The 25582-nt window shown below is 43.6% G+C and overlaps 1 protein-coding gene across 1 annotated transcript in view; it reads right to left on the bottom strand.

Annotated features, from left to right (window-relative positions):
* Positions 1–1633: 1633 nt before the first annotated feature.
* Ddah1 (dimethylarginine dimethylaminohydrolase 1) overlaps positions 1634–25582 on the bottom strand; it is a 129928-nt gene continuing 105979 nt past the window's right edge. Inside the window, exons 5-6 of the mRNA XM_034499875.2 lie at positions 6260–6403; positions 1634–4465 (exon numbers count right to left, since the gene is read on the bottom strand). Coding sequence (XP_034355766.1) covers positions 4349–4465; positions 6260–6403 — 261 coding nt within the window. The 3' untranslated portion in view covers positions 1634–4348. The remainder of the gene's footprint in view (positions 4466–6259; positions 6404–25582) is intronic.

Genomic DNA, 25582 nt, shown 5'->3' with positions numbered 1-25582 from the left:
AATTGAGCCCAGGTCTTGCGGAAGAATAACCAATGCTCTTAACTGCTGAGCCATTTCTCCAGCCCCCTGAGCACAATTCTACAATGCCATCGCTCTTGTTGTGACTCTAGCATCTGTCTTCCTTGTCTGTTGCTGCATGTCGTCTCCAGGAAGGCAGGGGCTGTGACTCTCATTTCCCAAGTGCATAGAAGCTGTAATATGTATAAGGCACGCCTGCTTTTGGAGTGTACATCGTGTGCTCCTGCTGTGCTTCTGTTCAGGAGCCTGGGGCTACTCCCACGCCAGCCAGCCTAAGCCAGGGCAGACTCTGGCTCTCTTCAGATTCTTCTGGGTCCCCTCAGCCTGGGAAGCACAGAGCAAGAAAAGCAATGGCAGCAGTAGCTCATCAGTCCAGGACCGCACTCAGCGTATGTTACACACTCTCACTCCTTCTTTACAAAGCACTTAGCAACCTGGGAGTCCCTACTTGCACAGAACTGTAAAGTGCATGTAAACCTTATTGTAAGCAATGCAATAGGTTGGTCCTCTCAGCACCTTCTTGGTAATTCTTCTTCTGAAATTAAGAGAAACGGGCACATCCAGACTGGACTGGTATTGGGTGTATACTCAGCAAGGAAGACTGTTTCCTCTGAATTTTTGAGGAAAACCACCACTTACCATTTTATACCTATATGCAATTAGTAGTGCATATGATTAAAATCAGATGCATCATGGGAAAAGACACGCACAGCAAACAAATCCATTTGTAACCCAAACCTGTCAGTCCAAACCTGAAGTCAACATGCCTTGCTCCTTAACCACCAAGCCCTCCTCCTCTTGGACCCCCTGGGACCCACAGTCCCAGACAGTGACCCGGTGTCCTTTGCCACTCCAGCTCAGATGTCCCACTGTTCTCTGGCAATGAACTGGCCTGGACTTTCATTTTGCTTTTGAATAAAACCCTTTGCTGTTTTGCTATTCATGCACACATCATCATTTTCTGAATGAGACCCGGAAACACCCAGACCAGACCGCAACGCCAACCTCTTGTCCTTTAATGGTTCTGTGTTGCTTGTTGTGCAGTCCAAATATTTGCGCACTTGAGGTCTTACTTCCCTGCCCCTCCCAAGCAGCCAGTTCTCAGAGGACAGGGACTGGGGCTCAGGGCCTGGCAAAGTTGGGCGCCTGTTACTCTCTTGTCCAAAACTACTCTTAGTTGGGGTTCTTCCCTAGCACCCCCATTTCTAGAAGCTGTAGCTTGTCATGAGAAGGTATCTGTTCACATGGAAAGCACTGGTCAAGATCAGTCAGGGAACCTTGCCATGCAGGCTTCCCACTGAGTCCCATTGAGAGGACCCTCCTTTTCCCTGGGTGAGGAGCTCCAGACCCTGGCACTTAGGGGGAAGGTGTCATTTCCTGTTGGGTCAAGAGCAGAGGGCTTCCGGGTGTGGACTCAGTCAGAGAAGACTAACACCTAACTCTCAAGACACTGGAGGCCACAGGAAGTGGGGAGGTTCGGTGGGGTGAGGGGAGGAGGTATGGGATGTGGAACAGTCAGGGGGTGGACCGGAAGGACGACAAAATCTGGATTGTAAAAAAAAAAAGATTAGATAAAAATAATGTAAAAAAAAGAAATGAGACAGACACCATCGGGCACAGTACAACTCACATTTTATTCTGTCTTGACTGGTGTACATTAGGAGTGGGCAGCTGGAAACTAGCATCAGTACAGAACTCCTCTGGACTAATGGGTTCAGGGAGATATGGCTGGCGTTGGCACACAGACTGGATAACCATACGCTGGCTGGAAGATGGCAGGCAAGAAGGTAAAAAAGCACAAACCTAATACCACACGGAAACTATGTCTGAATTCTGTAGCGTGTCAGAGAGTAACATGCAACCCTACATAGGCCACACTGTGAGCCTACAGCCTATCTTACTTTCCCTTCTTAGAGATAAGGAGATGGTGGCCTTAGTATTCAGTTCCTAGTAGCACACTAGAGCGATGACCACACTGTGGAGAGAGATCTGCCACCGCGTCTTACAGCAACGCACCAGCCAAAGACGTAATGCTAAACAACACATTCCTTCTAGCCCCTCTCTTCTCTAGACCAACTTGTACTGACCCACTCATTCTAACTCAGCTTATGTACTTAGTTAAGTGTAACTCCTCATGTCTTTATGATGTCAAGAAGCATTTTTGTTAGTTTTCCATCTTTGTGAGACACAATGGACGAGAGGGAAACTTGGGTAATGACATCGTTCCCTTTCAGAGGTAACGTTACAACGATGAGAACACTGAAGGACCAATGCGCATGTATTCTGAGTTTTCACGTCACCGTATCACACAGGGAGTCTAAAGAGCAGAGTAAGACGGGAAAGAGGCAGCGGCTCCAGTCAATTTCTCAGGACAAACAAGGAAAGAGGGGAATTGGAAAACCACCTTTGGTAGAAGAAACTGTCACCATGAAAAACCTATTCACTTGTAATTGACTCAACATAACAGGACAGTTCTGTAACCAGGTTGATAGAAGGGACATTAGTGACAATTACATGCAGGTACATGTACAGTGGGCTGTTTTCCCTGTGGTTGGTTTTGAGATGGTCACCTCTCATAAGGAGATACTGTTTTTTGCTAGTGTAGAGCCAAATTTAACCCCCAAAGGCAACCATAATTGCTGAGAACAGTTTTCCTTTATTAATTTAGGCAATTGGCTCACAGTCACTTGCTCTGGAAAAGACATAACTATTCACCCATGGTACTTTGTGAAATATGATAGTGACCAGGATATGGTTCATCCACAGGGTGTACAGAGCTAGAGATTTGCATGTGAGTCTGAAGTTAGACAGCAAGGAAGAGATGGAGACTTCTTCAGAGAGATTGCCAAATAAGGGAAGAGTGGTGAAGGATGCCTTGATTTTCTCACTTCTATCTGCTGAGGGGAATGCAATGAAGGCCAGTCTCTCTTGCCTTCGTTATAAGAAACACTGATCACAAAGAGAGGTGAGGAGAGATAGAGCTGACATAGTCTTTGTCTCCTCAAGTTTAAATATCGAATGAAAAACTGCAGGCTATATAGCAAAGGTAGAAGTGACCAGAAGCTTGATGACATGCCTGTCTGGGTCACCATGCCCTGTAAAGTACCATGTCCCTGGCCTGTTTCAGCTTTTAAAAAAAGGAATGCTCTCTTTCTTTGCTGTGGCATTGTTCTCTGTGAGAAACCTGTGTCAGCTGAAAGTTGTGTAATTTGAAGTTGCAGTTGAATTCCACAGTAAACATTCATGGATATTTCACAGGAGACTCATACATTGTTTGAAGTTGACTTTAGGAACTATTTCCTGATTGCGTTCCTAGGCCTTGGGTGGAGGCAGCTCCCTCTGGCCATCAACAATCATTTTAGATGCTCGGCCTCTTTGGAAGGAAATTACTTTTTCAAGATCATGATGATTCTAAGGGGTAGATACAAGGTGAGTCAGAAGGAAGCTGTAAAGGGGGAGTTGGTGGGGTGGAGAAGGATTTCCCTCCATGCTCCTACAGGACCAGTCATGAGGCAAAATCATGGCACGTGACTCAGTCTCTCTAAGATGTACCCATGGGGTGTTTCTAGGCTTCTGCATCTAACATTTGGTATCAACCGCCTGAGGCTGAGTTTACCTTTCTAGGTGTGGTAATGGAAAACCCTGTCAGGATGTGCCTCTGTGAGGTTCCTGTTCCCCAGTCAGTCTCTCTGATTTGCTGCTGGTGGTAGGAGACTTGGTTGTGACCTTGGCATCCTTGTGACCTTGACATGGAAGGCATCTAGAATGCAAGACCTTGGAGGTGTCCAAGGTCAAGGTGATTATGAAAGAAGTGTTAAAGGCCACAGAAAGACCCAGAAGAAAGGTATTTTAGAGATGAGAAGAGAGGGGAATGGGAAAAATCCATGTTCTAGGGAATTTCACAGAAATGTGACTCATGATACAGAGAAAGAAAGTCCCTTACTTATCTGGCTGGTCAGGAAGACAGTCTGCAGAATGCTCTGCAGCTAAAGTATTCCCACACTAAGGACACAAACACTGAAGCGAGGGCTTCCACACTACCAATCACATCCCAATGATTCGTTAGTTCTGTATTTCCTAGGTTGCTTTAATTCATTTAGCAGATGCACAGGTTAGATACCACCAAGAGGAAAAAGAGGGTGTGGGAAATAAGGTGATTAAAATTGGAATTAGTTTTTCTTTTCTTTTCTTTCTTTCTTTTTCTTTTTTTGTAAACAAGAGTTAGTAGCACAATGGCACAGTAGATTGTCAAAGGAAACAGGAGGAATGGGTACAGAGCCATCAGCCTGGCCTCGGCCACCTGCTGGCCACAGGGGAGGGACTCTCCAGCTCAGGAGTCTATCTTCTTGTTAATAAAAACAGAGCAGCAGGTGAGCAAGCCATCCACCTTTTCCATCTCCGAATTGCTCACAGGGATCAGTAGATGGTCCTTGAGTTTCTCATAAACCTGTGAGACAGTGGGAGTCAAGAAGGAAGAGGAGAAAGTTACATCCTGGGCTATTCCATCACCCTCAGAGACAGAGATCGAATTCAGTTCACGGATCCATGCTTTCCAGTCATTTAGGCCCAAGGTACACACATCTGCAAACCCACCCCAGAGCTGGCCACGAGTGGTTAACCTCTTCCAAATGACTGCCAACATGATCATTGCTAGAGTTGTCTGCCATTGTCCTTCCTGAATCCAGTGCTAATCAAACCCGGCGGCTGTGTGCTTCATCTGTGTGTCCCTCCCCTCACTTTGATGGATTCCTAACTACACTTTCATGTTCGTTCCCAACCAACTCTACTAGAAAAATGAGACAGAAATGTAAGTTAAGTGTGTGCTTCGGGTCACACTGTGTTTAGATTATAGGTGTGAATTTTATAGTCTCTTTCAACCGTAATGGAAAGTATGTGTCAAAACATCCAATTAACTGTCCACAGATTTTTTTCCCCCTGTGATCAAAAAACATACTTTAAAAAACAAAATTACTTAAACATGCTGCTTAAAAACAACCCGGCTTGATTCTTCCAGAAATGCTGTGTTCCTTAAAACTCAGCACTGCTTGGGGTGCAGGAGGCAGCTGGGCTCTGAATCCAGGCCCATCAACTTACTACCACCATTTCAGTGAAGTGACATTCCTTCTAAGCTCAGTCACTTCTCTGGAAGGCTGGGCTGCTACTACTATAGGGACTGCTGTTACAGGGAAATGCTCGGCACAGGGTCTGGCCCAGAAAGACCCTTGGTGAACAAGGGTGTTACTGATGCTATTCTACCGTTGATGGACACAAGGCTGAACTGAGAGGCAGTTAATGATATTCCGTTGCTAGGTGATCAATGAGGCTGAAGTGGCATGAACTCCTCAAAGTGGGGTCTGTGGACTTGCAGCTTGTTCAGTGTTAACAACTCTGGAACAGAAGAGGGTAAGATCCATTGTTCATTTTGGAGCTACTGTAGTCTTTGTCTAGGACTGGGAGTCCTACATTTGCCTCAGGTTCACACTTCTACTATGGTAAGAGAACAAAATCACCTCTGCATCCCCCCTACTCTCGGTTCATGTACTAGCAGAGCGGCCACGATTAGAGAACAAACCTCATCTGATATAGTACTGCCTGTGTAAAAAGCACAGCAAGGGGGCAGAAATGATTTGAGCAGGAAAGTGACGGCCTTGCTGGTAGAGGGACCCGAGCTCTTTGCCAAGAGCTCATGTATAGCAAAGGCTAGGTGTGGTGATGTCTACTTGTGACCGTAAGCACTGGGGCAGTGGAGACCTGTGGTGTGATCCGTGGGGTTGCTGGTGACTCAGCCTATCGTGCCTGGTAAATTCTAGGCCTGGGAGAGACCAGGTCTCAAAAAAACCAAAAAGTGGGTGGAACCTGAGGAAAGAGCTAATATTGCCCGAGGCTTTCACTGGCACGTGTTCTTTCTCTCTCTCAGATGTACCCATGGTAGCTCATGAAGGATGCACACTAAGAGACAGAGCACAGATGGGAGTCCTTTTTTTTTTTTTTTTTTTTTTCATTTTTAGTTTTTTGGAGACAGAGTCTTGTGTAGCCCAGGTTGCCCTTGAACTCACTGTACAGCTGTGGTTCAGCTTGAACTAATCCTCTGCCTCTCAAGAGAAAGGATGACGGGTGTGTCACTACAACCTGCTTGTGCTCACTGCTGAGGATTCCCCTCAGGGCTCTGTGCTTGGTAAGCCAGCATTCTGACAGTTAGCTACCTCCACAGCCCTTGGAGCTCTTGGGATGGTATTTTTACCTTTGCACTTTCCGGGTACTCTTCTGGGGTTCGATGCAGCAAGACATGCCCTTTGCCGGGGATATTTAGATATATACAGTTGGCAGCCATGTCGTCGGGTACAGTGAGCTTGTCATAACGGTGGTCACTCATCTGTTGCATGATCTATAAAAACAAACAAAGCAGGCTGAGGTGGAGCCTCCCACACTCAGGAGGAGAAGGCGGCAGGGTGGGACACAGACCTGTAGAGACCACCTTAGCCTGCTCTGTAGCTCAGGTTCCTGATGTCACCTCCAGTCACTCAGAGCCGGAGAAAAAAACCTGATATAGCATTGATCTTATGAGTGTTCTCTTAAAGCTTGTGTTTGTCTCTGTCTTTAAAAACTTATCTGTACTTTGGCTTATGCTCCTAAGACATACCAGTAATGCATAAAGCAGTCAGGTGCAGAAATCTGGCTGGAAGTTTGATAATCTTCTTGGCTAAGAAAACACAGCTGCCCTGGTCTTAGGAAAGACAGATTATTACACTAGAATGTTCAGTAAGAGGTGCCCATGAGCAAGCGCACACAATCGGATCTTCTGTGTACATTAAAGCCCAGGCCCCAATTTCCAAGAGATCACAGCTAAAAGTAGGTAATTATACTATAGTACTGATAGAATAAGGTGCCAGGATACACATTTGATACTTATCAAATCACGAGTTTTCCATTTTGAGGTGTTACTAGCATACAGCAATATATGATAATGGGTTTCACTGCGGCATTTCTATACATGTAGGTATGTGCTTTCATCGGGTTGACCTCTCCCCAGTTACCTTCTCTTTCTCTTTCCACTCCTGACCTCCTTTTTCTTCCCAACTAGTCTGCCTTCTACTCTCATGTCTTTCTATTTTTTTGATGAGCCAATAAGTTTCCTCCGCCCGTGTCTGTATTTGAACTGTCTCCATGACTTCTAGTACTTACGAAGTTGCAGGGCTTATGTTGAGGTTGATTCACTTTGAGATTTATAAACCAATTCTGCCCTACTAAAAAGATCTCTCTTAGTCAGCTCACTTTACTCTTTCTTAACCTTCACAGCCGAGACAGCACCACAAATTACTAGAGAGAGGCCCAGTGACTGAAGGCTGTAAAGAGATCCTCAAAACATAGTTATGTAATGGCCACTGCTCCCCATTCAAGCCTAGACATACATAAACAAAACCCAGAAAATCCATTAAACTTATTGACTTAATTCCTCAAGCGCTAGGGAGAAGCATAGCAGGCTTTGGTCCCAATACAAAATAATAGTGGGGTCCTTCCACCATTATTGAATACCAGACAATAGCTGGTTGGGTTTGCAGCTTAAATCTTGATAAATAGATGACTCAGTGTATTCTCTATTCACAGGGAAAGAAAACACAAGACTCTCTGAAAGAGAAGTATCTTGGCTAGACCACAAAGCTGGGGTCTCACCAGGATCTCTTCTCTACTTGAGCAAAGTGGGCAGATCTCCCACCTGTCTGTCTGACTCATATGTGCCCAAGGGTGACAACCAGGCAGAAAGACCGTTGTCATTGCCCATTCCTTGTTTACCAGGGAGGGAACACACTAAGTTTCCAAGGTAGTGGAATTGAGAAAGTGCCAGTAAGAGACTAGACTTTCTCCCTCCCCCCATCAGCTTCCTCCAGGGAGCCGTCCACTCCTTCTTTGGCCCTTGAGTTTTCTTCAGTTGATGATGGCATTTATTTGAAATTCTAATCTCTGCTTTTCCTCACTCCTTTCTTAATCACCTTTTCCTGAGCTTTATTCATTAGAGCTTCTGAGGGGGCATTCCAGAAATTACTGACATAAGAGCTGGCAGCCAAGCTAGAATAGTTTGAGGATAGTTTCATTTTTTCTTTCATTACTGGGGAGAAAAGAATTATAATTTTCTTAATAGGGGAATAATTTAATGCTGAAGATATATGAAGCAATTTACTGATAAATTCTACCGAGAGTTTCTCTTAGAATAAATGCCTTAACAGATTACTAGCACTACCTCAGGAGAACCCTTCCAATTAATTTATCCAGGCCTCCTTGTTATCATTTTGTGGCAAATTATAAATCGTGCTGTAAGAAATGACTTTTAATAATGAACCAGCTACACGTGGGGCTGTGAACAGTGCTGTCCAACACAAAAACCAAAAGCTCCATATATCCGGGGTGCCCCTCCCCTCTCTTCCCCCCTTAAAGGACCAGGTTCCCCTTTCCTGTCCACACTGTTCATTTTCATTGCCTGTGTGCTGTTATTGACTGGTAAGATGGTTTGTCATTCACTTACAACTGCGTCCAGGACACACACACACACACATACATACACACACACACACACACACACACACACACACACACACACACACACACGATGCAGTGAATTTGCTGTTCAGGGTAGAAAGAAAGGAGCAGGGACCACTGCTCTTCATGGTGTGTGCCTGTGTGTGTGTGTATGACTGTGTATGTATATGTGTATGTGCATGTCTGCATGTGTATATGTATATGTCTGCGTGTGTATATGTGTCTGTATGTATGTGTGCATGCCCGCATGTGTGTGTATGTGCATGCCCGCATGTGTGTGTGTGTGTATATGCATGCTTGCATGTGTGTGTGTGTGCATGCATATGTATGTATGTGTGTGTGTGTGTGTGTGTGTATTATGTGTGCATTTATGTGTGTGTTACCAAAAGAATGAACTTATACTGGGCATCCTGGCAGGGCAACACTTCAAAGGGTCTAGGCTCCCAGAGAACAAGCAGAGGTGCCGGTTTCTCTCTCCTTAAGCTCAGAGTCTTGGGAAAAGATGAGCATGGTCCTAAACATCCCGAGAATGTGCCTGCTGGGCTGACTTTCGTTCCAGCATTTTCTTAAGAAGGATGGAGGAAGTGGCTTTGTTCCAGAGTTCTTGGTAAAGTGTTTGAGTAGCAGTAAGGACTAAACTTCCTGCTTGTCATAGCACCCAGCACCAAAACGGAAGCAGAAAGCACCTAAACACTCTCTCTGCACGTCATCCAATTCCTCCCGGAGCAGATTTCTCTGTATCCCCAGAGGCCTTGGGCTCAACTGAAAAAAATCCACCTAAGTGCCATGCTATCCGGTCTGTGGGGGAAGATGTGCAAAGGCAAGCTGCATTCCAAATGCTGTTTCTGACCTTTGTCAGTGGAATTATTCTTCTACTTTGTGTAACCAAATCAGAATGGTGATAATAGGGACTGGAAGCTATCTATGTCTGGACCAACTCAACAGGCTTCACACGGTGCCCCCGTGGGGCTAGCCACAGTGACCATGTAAGGTGGCAATAAGGCAGATGCAAGGAGATTCTAAGTGCTGCCTCCTGGAGGTGACAATCTATAATTCAAGTGATGCCAAGCATGGGCAGGGTAGAGTCTACCTGTCTCTCACACAGGCACCTTCTTAACCCAGAAGACACACAGCCCTAGAGAGAAAGGGGCTCTGGGTATCGCTGGGGCCACAGCAGCATCCTTGGGTCTCTCTCAAAGCTGCTGTCTTGGAGGGACTGGCCTGGCTCCCCAGAGTGGAGTTGCCACAAAGCAGTGGGAACAAGTGGGAACCAGTGGGAACATGCTGGCTTTCAGCCTGTACAATATGCGCAGCCAGTCACATTAACCAGGCATTTCCGGCAGTTTCCCACATTTCTGGGAATTTTCTCGTTGAAAGGATTGGACGGCAGCCCCATTCTTCTGCTTCTTACTCATGCCTTCTTTGTATTACAGCAATTACATTAAAAAAAAAAATCCTGGGCTGTGTGGTTGGACAGAACAACTTAAGGCTTAATTGGTCAAATTCTGAGGCAAAGAGATAAAGAAGGCATTTAAAGATGGTTAGGAAATATTCCAAGCACATTTTTGGCTTGCTCATAATTGATCTCCCCATGATATATATGTATGTACCCATCTCAACACATTACAATGAAATCAATATTAGAAGCAACTAATTATAGAGTCCACTGAGAGATATGGGACACAACGCATAATCACTTCTCATTGCTACTAGGTAGTCTGAAATAAGTCTTTATTGATTTATCCATGTCTCAGGAGTTTATTGAAAGCCTGGCAACATAGAGCAGGCTCCAAGTCCTGGCAACCCTTCGAGGGACCAGCCAGTATAACTGGATAATATAAATCGCTCACATGTTCTCACATTTCATGGGCTCACAGATGAGCGTACAATAAACACACCCTGAGAGCCATGCTTCTAATTAAGTAAATGACTGTACCGAGGATTAACACCAGAGCAAGCGCACTGCACCACGAAGCTACGTCTCTTGTCCGCTGCTGTGTGGCAGTTTTTGTTTGTCTGTTTTTGAGACAGGCTCCCATCTCATAGCTCTGGCTGTTCTACTCACAATGACCTGCCTGTATCTGTCACATAGATGCTGGGAATAAAGGTGTGTGACACCATGTTTGGCTTGGATATGTGTTATTTTATTTTATAATTTTTTGAGTCAGGGTTTCTCTATGTAATCCTGGCAGTTCTGGAACTCACTCTGTAGACCAGCCTGGCCTCAAACTCAGACATCAGCCCGCCTCTACCTCCCAAGTGCTGGGATTAAGGACATGTACCACCCCCACCTGGCTTCAGATGTATATCATTATTACTATTATAATATTTATTTACTTTATGTATGTGAGTACACGGTCGCTGTCTCTTCAGACACACCAGAAGAGGGCATCAGATTCCATTACAGATAGTTGTGAGCCACCATGTGGTTGCTGGGAATTGAACTCAGGACCTCTGGAAGAGCAGTCAGTGCTCTTAACCACTGAGCCATCTTTCCAGCTGCCGATGTGTATTTTTTCAAATAATAATTTTTACTTAATTCTCTGAGGATTTCATATTATTATACGATGTATTTTGGTTACATCTATCTCCACACCCTTTCCCCAACACACCCCTCTTCCAATTTTATTTCTTCCTTCTCCTCCTCTTCTCCTTCTTAAAAAAAAAAAAATAGAACCCACCAAATTTAGTTGGTGCTACCCATACAGGCATGAACGTGGGGCCATCCACTGGGTCATGTACTACCTACCAATGGCCACACTCTCAAAGAAAAATGACTCACTACTTTGCAACAGCCATCAACTGTCAATGGCTCCTCAGTCAGCAGTGGGCTTCAGGAGCTCTCCTCATATACTCTGGGATGCTGGCCGGCTTGAGTTCCTATAGGCAGCCGCAGCAGCTCCACTCGTGTCCAGAAGGCAGCATTCCACAGCACTGGTCGCCATCCTTACAGTCTCTCTGCTCCCACTTCACTGTCCCTGAGCCTGGGTCGGGTGGTGACGGGAGCGGTTCATGTAGGGCTGCACACTCACAATCTTGGTTTCAGCATGTCTAATTGTTCTGCTTTAACTGTGGCCCATTGTGAAACGAAGCTTCTCTGACGTGGAAAGTAGCACCGCTTCTCTGCTCTCATAGGTGCAGACAAAGCAACTTACAGAAAGGAAGGGTTGGATTTTGGCTCACAGCTTAAGAGGTTAGTCAACCAAGGCACAGAAGGTAAGCTACAGCTCTGCTCAGCTGTAACCGAAGCCAGGCAGCAGGGGGAGGTAATGTTGGTACTCAGTCCTGGCCTCCTCTGCACACAGTCTGAGACCCGATCCTCTAACACAGTGCCTCTCACATTCAGGGTGGGTCTTCCTGCTCTGTTGAACCTTCCTGGAAGCACTCTCATAGATTCATCCAGATATATGTTTCCATGGTGATTCTAAATCCTACTAGGTTGACAAGATTAACTGTCCCAGTAACCTAAATCCCACCATCAAAGATTTAATCTCTCGGGTTTTGGAGGCAGCTGATCTTTACGCATCTTTCTTGGTCAGAGAGAATGGAAAACATTCAACGTGTACTGATGAGTGTGTGTATTCTCTTCCTCTTCTCTATTTGCTTCTCACAGTGACCTTGTGAATGCGGTGACGTCATCTCTCTCTTCATGTGAAAGATAAATGCAGAGAAATTCAGTAATATGTCCAGGCTCACTAACTCATTTCGACAGGCAATCTAGGCTTCAGGCCTGGGTGCGTCTGACTTCATATGCCTACCTTTATCCTCACACACCAAACTACCATCTTATAACCCGAAAGACTAGACTAACTGGCAGCCTGTGGTGGGATACATTTTTTCTATAGAATTTTCTTGTATATTTTAAATTTGTATATTTGCAGAAGGTTTGTGTGCAAATGCATTCCATACAGGTCTTGTCTTTGAATTGTGTCTGGCCTTATATGGTTTGGTTTGTTCGAAACTATTTTGTTTTTAAGTAAAAGAGAGAACAGAGCCTTTGGAAGGGAGGAGGGGGTGAGTGAAGGGCAGGTTTATAAGAGCCGAATCCTATTTACAGGGACGTTCTGGATTAATTTGGCCCTGTGACCCACTATTGGCAGTTTAGCCTGCCTGGCTGCGGAAGGCTTGTCTGGAGGATAGGGATGAGTCTGCACTCAGAAAGCATTCTAATTATTGTTTTCTGGTTCATGATAAAGAAAATCATCAATGTGATTCCCAATTATATAACTTGGTGTATAATTTTGACCCCGGCAGCTAGGAAAAGATTCAGAGTACTTGCTCAGCCCCTGCATCTTCGGAAGCACTGTATCCATGTTTGCTCTGAGGAGTAGCATACAGTTTATAAGCCATATTAAAGCTTCCGATGCTCTCCGCTGGTAATTTAATTTTGTGATTGATTCCCATAGATCCTTCTGTTGAATTTGCAGAGCTGATGCGTCTGAGGAAGTGACAGATTGGCATTGTGTCTATGTAGCTGGTTGACAGTTCTGTTTATGCTAATGTGTAATCCCAATGAAACAAAGGAGACATTTATTGGAATTTTGTTTGGGGTGATGGGAGTGTGCTCTCTGAAAAACTGCACAATGGGAAGAACAGCTCATCATTTTCCCCTCCATGTTATGACTAAACACATAACACATTTTGAAGTTCTCCTTTCTTGCCTTGAAATGGGGTCTGGCCAAGTGGCTGAGGCAGCCTTGCGCAGGAACTGGTGTGGCTGCCATTCCAAGCCCTGCGTTAACACACTTTTAAATGTAACCTGCGGGAGTCAGACTTCCTCCATCTTTACATTTAGACTGAAGGTTCTTAAATTGAAGGCTTCACACCACATGGAGTAATGTGGCGGGAGGTTCATTTACTATTTAGCAATTGTGAACTGTTTCCAAAAGTGTTGCAGCTAAAAAATCAATTCAAAATCGAATGTGTGATGTGTCCAAGGTGTTTCTGGCAATGCCTGCCCATACTGTATTATGTGACTTCACTGTAGCCTTGAGTTGGAACACAAAAATATGAGCTCTATGCCACACAGGCTGTCAGAGCAGGCATGCCCACAGAGGGGCACGGAACTCCCCAGCCTAGCGCTGCCACAACCGTGTACCATGAACTTCGATCGTTACTCTGTATGCAATGTTTTCTGCTCTTTTAGGAACATAAAGGCTCCGTTACAGAAAACGATGGCCTTTTACCATTTTTGCAGAATGTTAAGTATTGAATTACTTTAGCTTTAGATTGCACTGTGTTACACAAATGGGCACGCCCATCTTGTCAGAGCACAAAACTGCTTTGACCGTTAATTAGTGGTAAAATACATATATCCCAAAGAACTTTTAATATTTTTCTCAAAATCTGTTATCAGTAAATGTTTAATTTGTATACTTGTTTCATATACCTATACACCCAGGGTTATGTACAAACTTGTCAGATGACAAGTCATGGGTAGAAAGCCTCAGAAGTCCTGGCCTAGGTGGTCTAGAAAACAAGTCAAATCCTGACGCCTAACACTTGCTGACTCCCATGGATACCTCCCGCTTCTCCCCTGTCAGTTACCCCCATGGCATCACTTCCAAACAGAGACAACATATACTGATAACCTCAAGAACAGCCAATGGCAAGATACAGTAATACAACCAGGAAGTTAGACGTTTTGAATATTTACTATCTTTGTTTATAATTTGTTTAATTCTAAGTATAAAAATTTAATTTAAAAAAATGTCTGCACGTATGCTTGTGTACCATGTATGTGCCTGGTGTCTGTGAAGGCCTGGAAAGAGTCAGATCCCCTGGGCTGGAGTTACGGGTAGCTGTGAGCTGCCATTCTGGTGCTGAGAATTGGACCTGGGTCCTCTGAAAGAGCAACTAGTGCTCTTAAACCCTGACTGAGCCATCTCTGAAAACCTCAATTCTTTTTTTATTTTTTTGAGACAGTGCTAACATAGGTAGCCCTGGCTAGCCTCCAGCTTAAAATCCTCTTGTTTCTGCCTTTTGCATGCTGGGATTCCAGGTGTCTACCGCTATATCCAGCTGCAAAATTAATAGTTAACAGCAGTTATGTTTAACAGCCAACTTGTAAAATTTTCCCCAGTTTTATAGTCAGCTCTAAGAGGCTAGTAGGAGCTCGCACCAGCAAACCCATGCCTGCCCTCTTCATGAGACCTGGTAGTTTTATGAGAGTTGGTTTCTGGATGTCAGTGTAAGTGGCCTAATGAATAGTATACAGTATAGTAGCCTCAAAGGCTACTAGAAGTTGATCTCAACTTTTTATCAACACCATAATAACTTCAGTGTTGAAATCTGGTTTACAGAAATTTTGCTTCCTACGGACAGATTGTCTCTGGAGACTAATGTTCAATCAGTTTAGGAAAAGCACCAGTGGGCTATTACTGGAAGGCAGATGACAAACTGGACCTATGAAATGGGAGCCAAGACTGCCTGGAGCTTTCAGATGTACAGGGTGAAGCGTTTCTTCACTCGCACTGAGTGACTGGATGCTTTCAGCCCTTGCTCTATCACTGAAGTCACTGAAAATGAAGTGAGAACCACAGAATGTCTTCTGTAACTTGGCTCCTACCTTCTTGACATCACCTTTCCCTTGTAATTCTACTTGATGCTGTGTAGACTTTATGTATTTTTATAGTGATTTGTGTGAAATGGAGTGAAGTATTTTCAAACAGTTATTTTAAATTACAAAATTATTATAGAATACTTTTTCTCTAGTAGACTTTTGGAGACAAATTTAATATATATCATATATATTTTATATATAATATAAATATATTTTATATATAATATATATAATATATATTTGATATATATTTGATTATATATTTGATATTTATTTGATATATTTGATGTACATATATTGAAAAAAAAAATACATAGCCCAAGCTTGTCTCAAACTCAAAATCCTCCTGACTCAGCGTTCTCAGTGCTGGGGTGACAGTTATGGGGTGATAGTCCAGTCCCCAAAGCTGTTTTTAAGTATTTGTTCTTATTTTTTATTTATGTATATGTGTGTATGTATGTCCATGTGCAAGAAGGTACCTACAGAGGCCAGAAGGTGTCAGATCCTTTGAGGCTGGAATTATAGGTGGTTATGAACTGCCTGACATGGGAACTGAACTCAGGTCATCTGTGAGAGAAATGTTTTTAATGGCTAAGCCACCCTTCCTTTCTAGACTCTTTAAAAATAGATATATTTAAAATTTTACTTTATTATTTTATGATTATAGGGTTTGCTTATCTAACCTCTGCCCACTACATGACAGTCATTTCCTCTCGTGCCCTTTCCCTCACAGTATGGTAATGAAGAGTCTCTCCATGTGCTGCCTAAGTTGCTTCTGTCTGAGAGTTACTGAGCTTCAAATTCATTTAATTTAGGAGAAAGAAGATGCCCTTCAGAAATGGAAAGAAAACAATGAGAGAGAATGAAAACAAACTTCAAACTTCAAGTAAAAACACCATTTACTTTCTTAAATAATTTTCTATTTGTGCACTCACCCAAGCCTGTTCGTGTGTAAGTGTGCATGAGTGTGTATATGATTTGTTAGCGCATACACTTATGTGTACTCACGGTGGAAGCCAGAGGTGGACGTTGGGAGTGTCTTCCTATTGTTCTCCATTTAATTCTTGAGATAAGGTGTTTCACTCAACCTGGAGCTTGCTTATCAGGTGACTTCCCAGCGTGGCCCTAGGATCTGCATGTCTCTGCTCCTTCCAGTGCTGGGCTATAGGCATGCATGACCACACCCAGTTTTACCTGGGTACTGGCTATGGAAACTCAGGTCTTCATGGTTGCATAGCAACCAGCCTGTCCACCAATCCTCTACCCACTCCGCCACTGACTTTTCTAGTCTATCTTCAAATTGATAAGATCTATGATAGGAGATTGTTATTTAGGAAAACAGCTGCTATCATATCCTTTGCAAGAAACCCAAACCCCCAACTAAGTTACGTATCTCTGACTAACGAGGAAAGAAGCTTTAGAGTCTCTTTCCACACTCCCCCCACCCACAACCAGGCTGAGAGCTACCTAGGTGCCGCACAGATCTGAAATGAGAGGAATAGACTTGGTTTCTGAATCGGGTCTTCAGCAGTATTATTGGCAGTACTGTTTCCTTCTCTTTTTGTCTATACTGGGAACTGAACTCAAGGCCTTAATCATGCTATGGCAGATGCTCTATGGCTGGGTAGAAGCTCAGCCCCTAATATATCTTTTGAAACATTCTGCAGTGCTGGGGGATACAGACTTTATTCTAACTGACAACACACTCATTTAAAACTCCAGGTTTATTTGATGAGGTGAACGGGTGGGATGGAGCCTGGAGATTAGTTATAATGAACTGATTTAATGTGTAACACTTTTTAATTCTCATTATGCTTGTGTGTTTGTATATGTGTATGAGTTGATTGTGAGCATGTATGAGTGTGTGCATGTGTGTTAATGTATGTGTGTGTGTGTGAGTGTACAAGTGTGTGTGTTGGGCATTGAACCCAGGGCCTCGCCCATTAAAAGCCTATTTTACCCCTGAGCTACACCTGGAGCCTTGCTCTACAAATACTTTGATCTTTGCCTCTTTCCTGAAAGCTCTAGGGAGGCGGTTCACGTGGGGCTCTGTGGTAACGTCTGATACATGGTAGGCATTTAGTCTGAATTTGTTAAATAAAGCATGATCTTTAAGAGTACCCTTCAGGATTTTGCAAATTCCTAAATTCCTCCCCCAAGTCTCCTGCTGCAACTCCTGGAAGACACTCATCCAGAGCTAATGCTTCAGGGAGGTGTACAGAAAGGCCTCCAGTTGGCATGTGTGCTTACCCTTTTGTGTAATCACGCTGGTCAGGGAATCTCTGACGTCAGTCAGCTCTGGATGCTTTCCATGAGCCCTCCTCAAGTCCCCCCAGACAAATTTCAGGGATGGAACCAACTTCCTATTCGAAGAGCTATTTGGGTTTCCTTCCTCCCTACACTACTCCTGCTGGTAACTCGGGTCTGTCTGTTTGCAGTCTGCAAGACTCCAGAGCTGGAGAGGAGGCAGACTTTCTTTAAGGCAAGGGTCTGCCTCCGTGCCTAAGAACAACAAGTGAAGTAAGAACTCGCTGCAGAGCCATGCATGTGAGTATGCAAATCTTATCAACAGCAAGAAGGGAGCTAAATGGAAAACAGCATTTCCCATTTAAAAACAACAAAACCAACCAGAAAGCGGGGCATTTTAGAGAAAAGACTGCACTACACAAGCATTTCTTTAATCAGGGAAAGTGTCAGAACACAGGGTCCAAAGATGGAGTCCTTTGAGGGAATTTCTGAGCGCTTGTGAGAAAACTCTAAGAAAATAAGAGAAGAGTCTTGTGACTTCAGTTTCTTCAAAAACACGGAACTGTTCTGGATTATGCTTTCATGCCTCTCCCAGGTATAGTCGATTGGAGTGAGTTTACTTCCGGTTATTCATTAGGACTGGATATTGTTATTTGTTTATGTGCATTAAGTGCATGTGCAGCTTGCCCTTGTGTTTGTATACTTTTCTCATGTGACTCATCAGACCATAAATTGTCCGATGCTCTGAATAAAGTTGGCTATGGCAAGAGACTTTAGTTGGCCTTGTTTATTGGCTCTATTCTCACAGGTCCCTCTGCCAGTTAGAGAGGTAAATGGGAATGACACTGCTAAGGTTCCTTCTATAAATGTCTAGAGGTATTGCTTTAGAGCATCAGTTCTCAACCTGTGGGTCTTGACCCCTTTGGAGTTGCATATCAGATATTCTTCATATCAGATATTTATGTTATGATTCATAACAGTAGCAAAATTACAGTTATGAAGTAGCAACGAAATAATATTGTGCTGGGGGGTGTCTCCATAACACTGTATTAAACTGTGTTAAAGGGTCACAGCAGTAGGAAGGCTGAAAACCACTGCACTGGCTGACTGCACTCAGTGTGATATCCCTCCGTGGCTTTAGGTGGCACTTTCTGCTCAAAGACAGTTTCCTATAGAAGCGCTCTCCTCCTCTTGCCTGCAACGCTCAAGCAGGAATTAGCATTTGGTGAACCCTAGACACAGCCAGTGATCTGGAGAGTGGGGTCTATGGACCAGCCTGCCTCAAAGCTCCATCTCAGTCTTGCCGAATCAGGATTTCTCACGGTGAACTCTAGAACATGGTGTGGTGTATAATTTAAATGTGTGCGCTCTGTAATTTGTGTGTTCATGGCACGGGAGAACCACTCACAGATTCTGCACATTAGAGTAGCCTAGTCACCACACCTAAAATATATCATTACAATTTCTCTGGTCAACAACACTCTTGATAGCTGACCTACAGCGAGCTCTTCCACTTGCCAGGGTGTGGGTGACAATGAAACAAATGACTGGAAATCACAAGGAAATTATAATTCTTTCAGCACCTTCATTTAATTCTGATTTATTTTATTTTGTTCTCTGTATCTGTGAGTCACCTCAGGGTATGTATGTGCTCACAGCTTTGAAGCTGGACCTACTGCATGAAAGATAAAGGGAAAGGTAATGGCTGTGGGGACTTATTTTCAAAGCAACCTCCCCCCCCCCTTTTTTTTTTGAGAGAGAGGGTTTCTCTATATATCCTTGGCTATCTTAGAACTCAGTCTGTAGACCAGGCTGGCCTTGAACTCACACAGATGCCCCCACCTCTGACTTCCCAGTGCTGGGATTAAAGGCATGCACCACCAACCATAGCTCAAAGCTATCTTTAATATCTTGAGACAATGCGGTAAGAATGCAGAAATCCAACACGGCTCAACCGTCCAGGGTCTGTAACATAGAAACAAGGTTTAGAAATATCCTTAAAGATTGCCAGACTAAGGTGACGTGTTGAAAGATGAAAATGAGAGAAAGAAGTGATTACTGAGGGTGGTGCAGTGTTGGCAGCCGTGTGGTAGCAGGGGAGGAAGTCTTCTGCAGGGACTGGAGAAGAACTCACAGTCTAAACACCCCTCTGACTTAGTGTCTGCATTTTACCACATGATTTACTGGTGATGTTCAGCCAAGAAACAGGGCGCCCATCAACACCAAAGGCATTTAACACATGTGACTTCCTCAGAGGATCAGTAACCCAAAACTCAACCGTCCTCCTTCCAACTCAACTGACACATTTCCTAATCCCTTCCACAGCAGAGGTGCTGCTGCCGGCATGGCCAGAGGATCCGTGAACACAGTGTGTGTGTGTGTGTGTGTGTGTGTGTGTGTGTGTGTGTGTGTGTCTCGTGTGCACGCGAGCATGCCAGCGTGTGTCACAGGGGCCACGCTGTGATGTACTAGTGAAGCTCATGATGCAGGCGCTGTGCTTTTGATTATTTTTTTAATCTTTTGCCAAATCAATTAGGTCAAGAAAACAAACTGGAGGCTGGTAGAGGTAGAAGATACGCAAAGTGATTTTTTTCTGGGGTGGGGATGGGCTGACTGTGGGTAAATACAAACTGAAAAAAGATAGAAAACAGTGAAAATGAAAACTCCACAACTGGACAAAGACTGACCCCAGTTGCTGCCAATGGAAACTGAAGTGGAAGCCAGCCCTGCTAGTGTCTTACAGGCTTAGACACTGGCTGTCCTCCAGGGTAGCTGTCCTCTGGACATGTCTGAGTACCAATCAGTTCCCCAAACATGAATCTAGGTCAGTGAAATGCGGCAACATATTTTGCCCAGTGATTTCTGATGGTTTGTTCCTTTGGAGGCCATGGAGAGCTGGGAAGGTTTGAAGTTTTCCAGAACCCCAAGGCTGGACCATTCTAGACCATTCTCAGATCAGTTAGCTCAGCACCAGTCTCCCCTGAGTCCTTCAGTCATCCCTTTCCCTGGTCTCTCACCCTTTACCACCCTGCTCATTCTCACCCTGTCTCTCCTCTCATTCATTCCTGAAAGATAGCATCTAACGAGATTTATGACTGTTGATCATTATTTCTGTGGCATCGTTACTGTACAGCATATTTCTGAAAGACCACACTCGGATCTTACCCTTCTCCTAAAAACACTGGGCTGCTGGTGCATGCCTGTAACTCCAGTATTCAGAAGGCTGAGGGAGGAGACCAGCCTGGGCTTCAGCTCAGACTGAGATCCTGTCTCAAAAGACCAAAAAGACAGACATAGGACAGACAGACTCCCCCCCCCCCCCCCCCCACACACACACACACACTTTGCAGCTCTCCACAGATTGTAGGTGTTGCGATTTGGTCTGTTGCTATGTATTGTAATGCTAGATTCTGTACCTGAAGGTCTAGGCCTAGGAATGAATTCTCATGGTCACAAGCTTTTGTTGTGCAAATCCTGTTCCTTAATTTAAAACTATTGGTTAGCCTTCCAGTCTGGGCCTGAGCACTGAGCAGATCCTGGGCAGCAGCTCTGCCCCCAGTCTCACAGAACCCAGAAAAAGCGGGCCTCCCAGGAGCTCTAACCCGCGCAGTATCTTAGGTAAGCCGACTGCAACGCTGCCCCAAATAGGGAGTAACTGGGACCCACTAGGACCCAGGAAGTCACTCCTGGCCTGGAGCACTGGTTCCTTCCGGTCTGGGCCTGAGCACTGAACAGATCTTGGGCCCCAGCTCTAACCCCAGTAGTAACACCCACCCCACACAGTTCTGATACAACCAAGATAACAGGAAAGACAGGCTCCATCCAGTCAGAGACAGGGCAGGTAGTACTAAGGAGATCCTGATGATGAAAGGCAAGCACAAGAACATAAGCATCAGCAACCAAGGGTACTTGGCATCATTAGAACCTAGTTCTCCCACACAAGAAAGTCCTGAATTTCCCATATCACTAGGAAAGCAAGATTCAGTTTTAAAATCACTTCTAATGATGATGATAGAGGACTTTAAGAAGGACATAGATAACACTCTCAAAGAATTTGATGAGAACACAGGTAAACAGGTAGAAGCCCTTAAAGAGGAAACACAAAAATCCCTTAAAGAATTACAAGAGAACACAACCAAACAGGTGAAGGAATTGAACAAAACCATCCAGGACATAAAAATGGAAGTAGAAACAATAAAGAAATCACAAAGGGAGATTACTCTCAAGATAGAAAACCTAGGAAAGAAATCAGGAGTCATAGATGCAAGCATCACCAACAGAATACAAGAGATAGAAGAGAGAATCTCAGGTGCAGAAAATACCATAGAAAATATTGACACAACTGTCAAAGAAAATGCAAAATGCACAAGGTTCTTAACACAAAATATCCAGGAAATCCAGGACACAATGAGGAGACCAAACCTAAGGATAATAGGTATAGATAAGAGTGAAGATTCCCAACTTAAAGGGCCAATAAATATCTTCAACAAAATTATAGAAGAAAACTTCCCTAATCTAAAGAATGAGATGCCCATAAACATACAAGAAGCCTATAGAACGCCAAATAGACTAGACCAAACAAAAAAGAAATACCTCCCATCACATAATAATCAAAACACCAAGTGCACAAAACAAAGAAAGACTATTAAACGCAGTAAGGGAAAAAAGGCCAAGTAACATATAAAGGCAGACCTAACAGAATTTTACCAGACTTCTCACTAGATACTATAAAAGCTAGAAGATGCTGGACAGATGTCATACAGACCCTAAGAGATCACAAATGCCAGCCCAGGCTACTATACCCAGCAAAACTCTCAATTACCATAGATGGAGAAACCAAGATATTCCATGACATAACCAAATTTACACAATATCTTTCCACTAACCCAGCATTACAAAGATAATATTGGGAAAGCTCCAATACAAGGAGGGAAATTATACCCTAGAAAGAGCAAGAAAGTAATCCTCTTCCAACAAATCCAAAAGAAGATAGCCACACAAAGATAATTCCACCTCTAATAACAAAAATAATAGGAAGCAACAATCACTGTTCCTTAATATCTCTTAACATTAATGAACTCAGTTCCTCAATTAAAAGACATAGGCCAATTGACTGAATATGTAAACAGGACACAGCATTTTGCTGCATACAGGAAACCCACCTCAGTGACAAAGACAGACTTTGCCTTAGAGTAAAAGGCTGGAGAACAATTTTTCAAGCAAATGGTCCTAAGAAACAAGCTGGAGTAGCCATTCTAAAATCTCCAGCCTGAGAACACAAAGGGAGGGACTCATGGCTCCACCTGTATAGGTAGTTGAGGGTGGCCTTGCCAGGCACTAGGGGAAGTGGAGGGCCTTGGTGCCTGAAAGTTTGGATTCCCTAGTGTTGGGGAATTCGAGAGCAAGGAGGTGGAAATGGGAGGATGGTGGGAGCACACCTTCATAAAACTCCCAGAATTATATGGATTAGACATGACAGAGGCAGGCCGCCAGAAGACTAGATTCCAGAATTCAAACAAAAAATTATCTTGATACTAAAATTTGTTTTGAGAATTGTATATTGCAGAATACACAGCCTTGGTGTATCTACTCATCAAGCAAGCTAAGCAGACCTGCTTGAAACTCTGGTGTCCTGGAATTCCAGCTGGATGCAATGAAGACACAGCATAAGAGGCTTATCAATTTACTCTTCCCCCTGCCCCTGTTCTAATTTCTCAATGCTCATAATCAGCTTGAAGAAGTTAATGAAGAGTCGTTGGTGCCCCTATTCCCTGGGCTTGGGGACTGAGGTGGTCAATATTGGGCTGTCTTTCTAGGGAAAAGTAGTGGTTTTGGTGGAACAGGGAGGATTAGCTAAAATTTACTGCATAGCCATAACCTATTGGCAGAAATATGTATAATTGTTATTAAGATGAAGTTATAATTTCTTAAATGGTACAAAACTTACTTTGATTTCAAATTTAAGGTTTTCATTGATATGAGCTTCTTATTGATATAAAAGTGAGATGAATATTGTTACTCTCATAGGCACTGTGCCTATATAACACATTTAAGAATACAAGGCTTAGACCCAGTCCTTCTTAAACTTTTTTAACTGATTTGAGATGGTTAGCCTATGAGTTAAGGGCCTATAGCAAATTCATGGCTTTGAGTTTATTGTTAGGAGGTTTTCTATATTTTATTTAGAAATAGCTGAGAGGAGTTAACAGATAACAGTCCAGATTGCTTCAAATGGATAGTTGGTTTTCAAAACATCAGAAGTCCACAGAATTGACATTACAAACATTTCTGTATTAATGTTTATTTTGATTAGAGATCTGTCTGCTTCTGACAGCTTCCTGTCTTGGATTCTAAGAAGAAATTGAGCATCTTTGGAGTTACTCCAGTTGTGGTGAGACAGCCACTAGGCAAGAATTGCCTCTTTTCATCTACAGACAAATTACTGTCCAGAAAAGGACACACTTGCAGAATAGTTGACTGATTATATCTGCCAAGACAGAGTAATCAGCCCTTAATAATTCTGCATCACTATGTCTGTCAGATGATCCTGGGCCAGAAGGCTGAAGATCGGATACTTCAATGTTTTGTAGTATAGCGACTGTCCAGGTGTTCAGTGGTCTTTATAAATTGGCTAAGTTTTAGAAGCTATGCTTTGTGCTTTCCATAATTTCAGTTAACTCAGTCATTCTAGATCTCTGATGGAGTTGAAAACTTATAATCTCATAGCCAATCCCACCTATTTACTTTGAGAGAAAAGATTGAGAGGATGGTTTTCAGCTGACATTCATTCTAAAGCCAAGGAAAAAGCCAGGTTCAGAACTAAGTCTTTTAGTTAGAAGAGATGACAGAGGTTCTGTTTAGTCAACAAAATGATGGACTGGGTATTAGGACTATCTTGCACCTTACTGACACAAATTGGTATAGTTATGCTCTAATTGTATTTTGAGAGAAAAGTTTTATTTTAACAGGAAGGGTGATATGTAGGAGGAGCTAAGGTGGGAGGAGTACAGAGAGGATGAGGAGGAGTAAGGAGAGGAGAAGGAGAGGAGGAGCTGGGTGACAAGAGAGAGAGAGAGAGAGAGAGAGAGAGAGAGAGAGAGAGAGAGAGAGAGAGAAATTTGGAGGCAGATGTTCCTGTGTCTCCACCAGTCAAAAGTAGTTGGTATATCTAGGTTGGGTATTGGGTTACACTTCTGATCATATGGGCATCTTGATATTGAACATTACCAAACTTATAAAGCCTTTGATTAACATTTAAAAAATTGTATAAAAGCAAAAAGGAGAAGGGGCATAGGATAGGTGTTTTCTAGGGAGGGGAAATGGGGAAAGAGGATGGCATCTGAAATATAAATAAAATATGCAATAAAAAATAAATAAATAAGGAAAAAAGAAAAAAAACCCTATTGGTTAAATAAAATTGGCTACAGCCAATTACTGGAGAGATTAGAGGTAGGTGGGTTTTGAGTGACCTGGTGAGGGATGGAGAAGGAGGGAGAGAGAGATGAGAGACCACAGGGAGAGAGGAGAAGGCGCCATGGGAGGAGATGAACCATGAGTACATGTCCAGGAGAAACAGCAAGTATTTGGGGTACACTACTGGGGAGGTAGCCAGGCTAGCAGTAAGGAAAGCAGATTAGGTTTCACCCCTAGTAAATGTCAAAGCCAAATAAAATAACCATAGTCTGAGTCTCATTTATTTGTAAGCTGGTCAGAGATAAGCTTAAATTGGTTCTACTACAGTAGGTAAGAAGAAAACTCCAATTCCCGTGGCCTAGAAGGACAATACCACATTAGGTGAGACAGTGGGCCTTCTTTGAAATAATCCTTAGTGGTTGCTTTATTCTTACATGGATGCCATTTTTTTTGTAGGTCATTGTACACGCTCACATGGAATTCGGCTCGGTTGCACACTCTCACATTTAATACATGGTAGTTACCTTGCCTGGCCATCATAGAGTTCCCAGCAGGAAAGAATGATACTCTAATTTCCTAGTGAGGCTGATTCAACTATTTTTTTTTTCCAAGAATAGACTGAGTACAGGACATGGGGTCACACGGGGAGAGCTGGAGGCACAGCCAGGCTGACAATCCATGAATTTAGATGCTAGGTTCTCTGCTTTGTCCTCATAGCTGGGTCGACTCTGTGGACAATCATGCTGTCTTAGTAAAACCAACATAGGATCATTTTAAAAATTCTCCCTTTCTATCAGAGTGTCTTGAAAT

This window comes from Arvicanthis niloticus, chromosome 4 (genome assembly GCF_011762505.2).
Source record: "Arvicanthis niloticus isolate mArvNil1 chromosome 4, mArvNil1.pat.X, whole genome shotgun sequence".
Lineage (NCBI taxonomy): Eukaryota > Metazoa > Chordata > Mammalia > Rodentia > Muridae > Arvicanthis > Arvicanthis niloticus.
The sequence above is the reverse complement of the archived record's forward strand: the minus strand, read 5'-3'. Positions and strand labels throughout refer to the sequence as shown.